The sequence below is a fragment of the Pediculus humanus genome, genomic scaffold (assembly GCF_000006295.1).
Source record: "Pediculus humanus corporis 1103172107458 genomic scaffold, whole genome shotgun sequence".
Lineage (NCBI taxonomy): Eukaryota > Metazoa > Arthropoda > Insecta > Psocodea > Pediculidae > Pediculus > Pediculus humanus.
In genome coordinates this window covers 247,946-256,527 of record NW_002987078.1, presented here as the reverse complement: position 1 = coordinate 256,527, position 8,582 = coordinate 247,946, and the positions used below count along the sequence as shown (strand labels likewise).

The 8,582-nt window shown below is 23.2% G+C and overlaps 2 protein-coding genes across 2 annotated transcripts in view; one reads left to right on the top strand and one right to left on the bottom strand.

Moving 5' to 3' along the window:
* Nucleotides 1-1,021: 1,021 nt before the first annotated feature.
* Phum_PHUM111220 (uncharacterized protein) lies at nt 1,022-5,198 on the bottom strand (the record flags this gene model as incomplete). Its single annotated transcript, XM_002424078.1, has 7 exons — nt 1,022-1,129; nt 1,214-1,414; nt 1,507-1,700; nt 2,706-2,873; nt 3,079-3,315; nt 4,857-5,027; nt 5,111-5,198. 7 exons carry the CDS (start codon nt 5,196-5,198, stop codon nt 1,022-1,024), a joined length of 1,167 nt encoding a protein of 388 aa, XP_002424123.1.
* Nucleotides 5,199-5,712: 514 nt separating this feature from the next.
* Nucleotides 5,713-8,582, top strand: part of Phum_PHUM111110 (nnp-1 protein, putative) — a gene marked incomplete at both ends in the record, with an annotated part of 3,268 nt that continues 398 nt past the window's right edge. The window contains 7 exons of the mRNA XM_002424077.1: nt 5,713-5,881; nt 5,950-6,029; nt 6,109-6,255; nt 6,341-6,511; nt 6,599-6,778; nt 7,026-7,297; nt 7,379-8,475. Of these exons, the coding sequence (XP_002424122.1) occupies nt 5,713-5,881; nt 5,950-6,029; nt 6,109-6,255; nt 6,341-6,511; nt 6,599-6,778; nt 7,026-7,297; nt 7,379-8,475 (2,116 nt within the window). The remainder of the gene's footprint in view (nt 5,882-5,949; nt 6,030-6,108; nt 6,256-6,340; nt 6,512-6,598; nt 6,779-7,025; nt 7,298-7,378; nt 8,476-8,582) is intronic.

The following is an 8,582-nucleotide window of genomic DNA, read 5'->3' as shown; positions in this document are numbered from 1 at the left end:
TCTATATCTTCCTTGGTCTTCAATTTATATGTCCTTTTAAGTGATCCAGTTTCTTTATTGTCTTTTATTATTATTATTATTATTATTATCCGAAAATAAAAATAAATAAGCAATTTTATTATTATGACTGCTACGTATTTATTTATTTTTTCCTTTTTTTTTTTAAATAAAATTACATTTAATAGAATTCGCTTTAATAACTTATTAAATTAATCCGAAAAAAAATTTAAATCTTTCGGATTAATAACAGAGCAAGAGAGAGAGAGAGACAGAGACAGAGACAGAGAAATAAAATTTTTTTTTTTTTTTTTTTACAAAAATTACAAAATATAAAATCGATAAAATTTTAAATTGTTATATTTAATAAAAAAAAAAATAAAAAAAACTATTGAAATAATTTAATAATAATACTAATAATAATAATAAATGATTAAATTTTCACAATAAAAAGGAACTTATGTAAAAACAAAAAAAGCATTCTCAATAACAAATACATTAATAATAACTTATACAAATAACAATAAAACAAATTTGTATATTTTAAAAAAAAAAAAAAAATTTAAAAAAAATTTATTATTATTATTATTACGATATTTCGTACCCCTCCCCACTCCTCTTTTTCGTCGTCGTCATCATCATCATCATCGAATCGGTCGAAAACATTTAAAATCATTAAGTCTTATTAAACAAAAATAAAATAAAATAAAAATAATAATATCTTAAAAAATAGAAAAAAAAAAAAAAAAAAAAAAAAAACCTTTTTTTAAAAAAAATTTTTTGAGCAAAAATACTTTTATAAAAAAAAAAAGAAAAAAAAATAAAAAAAAAAAAATTTTAGGCAAGAAAAAAACGTATGGACGGTATTTATATATATATTATTCACTGGAAACGATGTACCTTTTCTTTTTTCTTCACATTTTTTTTTTTTTTTTTTTTTTTTTTATAATTTGTTCAGTACTGTACGTAAAAAAAAAAAAAATAATAATAATAATAATAATTATCCGGGGGGGGAAATGCATAATCAAGTTGTTTTCGATTTAGGAATGTATATTCTATCAATTAACGCCCGTGTAATACTTCCTGGAATTCTTTGATGTTCAGCTATCAATGCATTTAAAGACTCCGCAACCTGCGTCATCAATACCGACGTCACAAAATTTTAATTAATTAATTAATTAATTATTATTATTATTATTTTTAATTAATACCTTACCTTCATTCTGAGTTGATCGGGTGTCGCCAAGTCGGGCCAAATGGGTTTTCCAATGTATGTCCTTAATTTAACAGGGAAACCCCCTAATATCGGAGCCAGAGGATACCTGGTCCATGAATAAAGTTTTAACCAAAATTTTCTACCTATCGTAACGCTAACAAATGCTTCTCTTATATTTTGCGTAAACATCGGAATAATCGGCTGGAAAATACATAAAAATAAATAAATAAATTTTTATATTTTTCTTTCTTTTTTTTTTTATAATAAAAAAAATTTTCTTTTCTTTTGTTTACCTTTTTAGCTTCAATAGCTGCTTTGGCAAATCCCAAACGATTTTTCCACATTAAATGATAATAAGAATCACCAAATTGAGCTTCGTAAACTCCACCCGGAGCAATAGCTAATATATTATCACCTTTTAATATTGTTGAACATTCTTGTACAGTTCCAGGTATAACTTTTAAATTTTCTGCTATCACTGAAAAACCTGTTTTTTTTTTTCCCAAAATAAAAAAAAAACATCATTAATTATTATAATTTTATTTTTATAATAAAAATTTTTTAAACTTGAGGTAAAAAAAAAAAAAATTGTTAATTAGAGATCAGGGACAGATTGAAATCAAAAAACCAAAAATTTTAATTAATTAATTAATTACATTATTTAAAGTTTAAAGGTTACATAAAATTTAATTTTCACATTTTTGTTTTTTTTTTGGTGTTTTGTGGTATTTATTTTGTTCTTGTCAAACAAATAAACTTTTTTTTTTTTAAATTTATTTTAACTATTGGTGTTAAAACTACTAAAAATATTTTTTATATACTGAGAAGAATAAAAATAACTGTAGTAATTTTATTATAAAAAAGGAAAAAAAAGATTTAGATTTCTTAAACTAGTTTTCATTAACAATAAATATAATTTTTTATGAGGAAAGTTAATTTTTTTTTTTTTTAGAGTGTATCGTAACTATTAAAAAAAATATATTTCTCTTCTCGTCACTTATATTAATAATAATAATAATAAGATGACATGCAAAAATTAAAGTTATTAATAATAATTTTTTTCACACTCATTTCAATACAGTTAAAAAAAAAAAAAAAAAAAAATTATTAAAATGTACTTCGGATTGTTTATTTGTATAAAAGTTCAATGTCGTTTTATTAACGACAAAAAAAAAAAAATTTTTTTTTTTTTAAATTATGTTAATTGACAAATGAAAAAATTCTTTATTAAATTTTTTTCTTTTTTATAAATTTTAATAAATAATTTTTTTGTGTGTTATTTATTAAATAAATTAAATTTCATCAATTATTTATCATTTACTCATGATTCTCATGAAATTATTGATTATCGGTCAAATGGCGAGAATTTTTCTATCGTAGTTTTGAAATATAATCAATAAAAAATCAATGACGATTTCAAACGACAATGAAACAAAATAATAAAAAAAATTTTATACAAATATCATATTATAATAATTAAAAATAAAATTACCTGGAACTTTAAATAAAAATTTATCAGCAACTGTATACACTAATCTGTTTTTGTTTAAAAAAACATAAGACATAAAATAATAAAGGTCAATAGGTATGGCACCATGATAATAAACTACCAAAGCTCCACCTTTATCAGGTAGATTTTCCAATCCTACCACCTCATAACCTAAAAAAAAAAAAAATATGTTATTAATGTCTATCACTAAATGAAAAATCCAAATAATAACTGTTTGAAAATGAAATGTAATGAATGACAGATAAATAAATAATTTTTTATATAAAAATAATGAATGATTTAATTTTGTAAAATTTCAAATGGAATTTAAAATATTGAATAAAAAAAAAAAAAAAAGAAAAAAAAACTATTTTACCATGCCACAATCTTGCATGAGCATGCCAAATGGCAGCAACAGTTTTAAGTGCCCCATTTTGAAAACCATTTTCATATGCATGAACAATATTTCCCCAATGTAATTTATAAACTTGCAGAATAAGAGCATCTAAATATAAAATAACTACTATAGTGAAAGGTAAGAGCAAAGTTATTAAAAGAGGCGTTAAAGCCCATAATAAATAATTTTCCCGCTCTATTTTATCTACCAATAAACCTGTAACAAATCATTAAAAATAAACGTAAATAAAAATTTTTTGATCAAAAAAAAAAAAAATTATTAAATATAAATGAAAAATAAAAAATTTCATGTTATTAAATTAAATTTATAAAACTATTTTTTTTTTTTTAACTGATAAAATATTAATGTTTAATTTTTTTTTTTTTTTTTTAAATATTATAAAATACTCACTAAAAAAATCCACAAAAAAATTAAGTGTATAATTTTTGTACAACGTAAACATGTTTAAAGCTTTACACACCGAAATTTATATTTTATAAAAAAAAAAAAATAAAAATTATATTTTTAAATATACTAAATCATCACAGATTTTTTTAATATGAACTTTCTATAAAAAAACTTTCATCACTCTTCTTCATGACCACTTATTACCCATTTGAAAACATTAAATCCGTCATTGTAAAGTGGGAGCAGAGAAATTCGTTTTGTTGCCTTTTAAAGTAAATGAGAAAATTTAAATTTTATTTCCCGCTTTATTTACTCACTATTTGAAAACAAATAATTTTAAAAAAAAATTTTTGAAAATCAAAAAATTATAATTTAAAAAAAAAATAATAATTAAGTCAAAAATTTTTATTATTATTTATTAAAAACAATGCATAAAATAAAACAGACAAAAATTAAATAACAAATAAAATTGTGATATAAGTAATAATACTAATCAAAATTATTAATATTGAGATTTTGAAACTCATTCAAAATAAAAAATGTTCTTTAACACGATTTATAATTAAAATAAGGCATGAAATAAAAAATTGATTTACATTATTTTGCCTTTTTTTTAAATTTTAAAAAAATAAAAATTTCGATTTAACAAAATGTACAAAGTCTATACAAAAAAGGAAATTGTAATCCTTAACTTATTGTAGTTAAACAAATACATTAAAATTTCAATAAAATAATAATAATATCATTTAACAAAATCAACTATGGCAACTTTAATAATTTTCATTTGATATTGGAAAATTTTTATATCCTACGATAAATGAAACTGTAAATTTTTTTTTTTTAAATTTAAACTACAATTTTGAACACTAATAAAACACAAAAATATTCTTCAAAAATTTGTCTATTATTTTTATCTGACCATAATAATAATTATTAAAATTAATCTTTAAATAAAATAAAATAAGTTAATTAATAATTATAATAATTTTTTTAATTATAATTTGTTGCAGTTTCAAAAAAAAGAAAAAATTATACATAATTTTTCTAATACTTTCCTAGTCAATAAATAAAAATAAAACTACTTGAATTTAATAATATTAAAATTTAAATAAATTTTACATTTTTTTTTTACAATACAGTAAGATACTCTTTTAAAACAGTAATAACAAAAATATTTTTTTTAATCTTTATTTTGTTGAATCGTTTCAAAATAAATTACTTAACTAAAAAAAAAATATCGACTATACTTTATTCATATGATAATAAAATAAAATAAAATAAAATGCATTTTTTAAAAAACTGAAATTACTCTCTAGAAATTTACTTGGGTACATTTTACTGGTTCTTACTTTCTGTATCATTATCATTATCCTGATTTTGTAATTCTTGAAATTGATTTCTCGTTTGCCTGTAACTTTCTAAAAGTTGAATGAGCTGAGCACGAATGTTATCATTTTTTTGATCTAATTGATCTAAAGCATTATTTAACTGATCCAATTCATCATTAATTGCATCTAATTCTAGAAAAAAAATTATACAAAGGTAATATAAGTTTCTTTTAAGTTTTTTTTGTTTTTTTTTTTTTTCAACATTTAATAATTACCCTCATCATCAACTTCCTCTTCATTTTGTCCACTTGCTGATGAATTATTCCACAAATCATTAACACTTGGATTTTTTTTATTCTTCATTTTTGAATCACAATTAAATTCCATTTGTCAACATCCTACTGTCAGGTGATTTTAAACCCAATAATTTCAAGGGTATTTATTTGCTACAGTTATGTATCATTAAATTGTAGCAAAGTGAGGCCCCCCGAATACTTTTAATAAGGCTGTGACTTTTAAATTTACAAATTAAATAAGATTATTCCGGTATTCATTGTATTATGTGAAGAATGTAATTCAATGGCTTTGATTTTTATTTTGAAAAAAACATTTTTTTAAAAAAAATAATTCCTTTATAATTACTGAATAATCAAGTTTACATTAATTTTATTAGTAAAATAAATAATTTAGTTTAATTAAAAAACACGTGTTAAGAATCTGTTTTGAAGTAACGTATTTGTTTTTTTTTTTTTTAAATCTTATTAGCTCAAAGAAAAAATTTTACGATAAATGTACAAATTGTATGACCTTATAATTACAGATATTCGATTTTAAAAATCAACTTTATACCTTTATAATTTAATTTAATGATATTAAAATGGAAATAGTTGAAGGAAAACCAAATGATAAAAAAATAATTGTTGCTCAAGAAATAGCATTTGCCAAAGTATTGGCTGGTAATAATAAAGTATTAAGAGATAGAGCTCTTAAAAAATTAAAAAAATGGTTGACCGTTAGAGGAACTGGAAAATGGGGCAAGTTATCTTGTTATTATTATTATTTTTTTTTGTTCCACATAATCAAATAAATTTACGTTATTGTTTAAATTTTTTAGTATTTTCTGAAGAAGAATTCATTAGGATTTGGACAGGATTGTTTTATTGTATGTGGATGTCGGACAAGTTTTTAGTTCAGGTTCGATTTCTCTTAAATATCATAAAAAATCTCTCGACATCTTTATTTATAGTTTTATTAAAATCAATTGTTTTTGCAGGAAGAGCTGGCTGAAAATATAAGTCAACTAATTCATTGCTTTAAAAAAAATAGTGACAGTGCATTATTATTTATAAAATGTTTTAACAAACGAATACTTATGGAGTATGAAGGTTTAGATCAGTATAGAATTGATAAATTCAATATGGTATAATTTTTTTTTATTTTTTTATTAAAACTCCTCAACTGTTTTAGAACTAATCAATTTTTTATTATTTCATTTTTTATTTCAGTTAATTAGAAGGTTCCTTAGACAAACCTTTGTTTATTGTAAAAATATGTTTTGGAATGATCATTTTTTAAAATCTTTGATAAATATATACAACACAACCATTTTTGACAAAAATTCTACCTTAGGATTTGTTTTACACTTTATCAATATATATCCAGAAGAAATAGCCAAGGTATGAATTAAAATATGAAATTTTTCAAATTATATTTTACAAAAATGAATTGATTTATTATTATTATTATTTTCTTTTTTTATTAAGGTTAGTCAAGGAAAATTAGATAGTAAAAAACTTTTATTGTTAATCGAACCAATTGTAAAACTTCTTGCAAATTCAAAAGATTCAAGAGTACAAAAAGGAGCCATGGAATTTTTTTATTATTTAATGAAACAAACCGATGTTGGTATTGAATTCGAAGAAAGGTTTCATGCTTGGAGACAGGTATAATTATTATTATATCCATATGCATCTGCATAAAAATTTTTATCTCAATTAAATTGAGCACAATATAAAAATAAATTATAATTTACGAAATTAAAAAAAAAAAAGAAAAAAAAATTAATTCAGAAATGAAATTTTTTAGAATTATTTCTGAATATGAGCTGAATATTTGTACCTGTCCAGATGAATTTTAATATGGTTATAATCTAAGCTGTGTGACACAGAGTCGTAAATAACATTTTTTTAGATGGGGTTTCCCGGTAGTAGCATCAATTCTATTAAAAAGCAAACAATGGCCAATGGTAAGGGTAAAGATGTCGAAAGCGATGATTCCGAAGGAGACGAAGATGATGAAAATTTTTATGACAGGCCTTTGGATCCTCGTGCCGGAAGCGTACACGTGGATTTGCCACAAATTCCCATCGACTTGGGTGGTTTGATCAATTTGTTGAGAAAATACGAACGCGGAAAATTCACGCCGACTACGAGCAAACGAAAAATTCGCGTTTTAATTCAAAAGTATGGTGGAATACTTGCATTCCATTTGTTAGCTCTGTTATTGGAATTCCACAAATTGAAAATGGTAATTTTTTTTTTTAGGTTTTCTGTATTGAAAAAAGGCAAATACCCGACTAAAATTAAAAAGGATCCGATAATAGACGAAAAGAAAATACCGAGGCAAACATTGAAAACTGCCAGACAATTGTTGGAATTTACAGAAAATTTAGATGAAAAACCGATAAAGTCTAAAGAATTTGCATCGATAAGCAAACAGTTAAAGGAAGAAGAAAATGGTGACGTAGATGAAATTTCCGAAGACGAGGACGACGGTGATGAGGACAGCGAGACAGAATTAAAAGACGAAAATGATTTAGAAATGAATGATGTGGATGTTGAAAGCGAAGATGATGTTGATGAATTAGAAGGTGAGGAAGTTGAAAACGAAGAAAAAATTAGTAATAAAATCGAAGTAAAAAAAACGAAAAAAAATAAAAATAAAGTAAAGAAAGTGTTGAAGAGTTCAACGGTCGAGTCGATCGGTGAAAAAACCAAAAAAAAAAAGAAATTAAAAAAGAAAAAAAACAATAAAAATAAGGCGAAAAATGATGTTGATGAGTGCACAAAAGAAAAAAGTGAAGTACCATCGCCGAAAAAGGCCAAGTCCCATCAAGAGGATGAAATTGTTGTATCGCCCTTGAATAAAAACAAATCACCAAAAAAAAGTGATAAAGAAATTATTTTACCGAACGGTGACGTCACCAACACCGAAGAGAAGTCATCTCCGAATCCGTCTTCTCCTAAAAAGAAAAATTCAAATAAAAAAAACGAATTAGCGAACGGAGTTGACAAATCACCATCGTCACCTCTTTCATCTTCTCCAAATAAAAAATTGAAAAACGTGGAAGATAAAAATGAAAACGTGGAAAAACCCGAAGGAAACAATAAAAAATGTTCTCCACAGAGAAAAAATGGAATCAAAAGGAAAATTCTAGGAGATTGGATGGTGCAAAAAATAGATGAAAACAGTTCGGAATTTGACAAGTTAAAACCTCAAAAAGTAATTAAATTAGAAGTTAAATTAAATTCTCCCTCGAATCCGGAGGAAAATGTAAATTCGGAAAAGGAAGAAAATGTTTTGGATAATGAAAGTCGCGAATGCGAAATTGAAATACAACCGAAACGAGTATTCACACCGAGTTTTTGGCAAAAAGACACCGCCAAGGTATTCAATAAGAAAAATTCGAAAAAAGCAAATATTTTTAAGGTAAATTGAGTTTTCCCCGGAAAATTCCATTTGTATTTT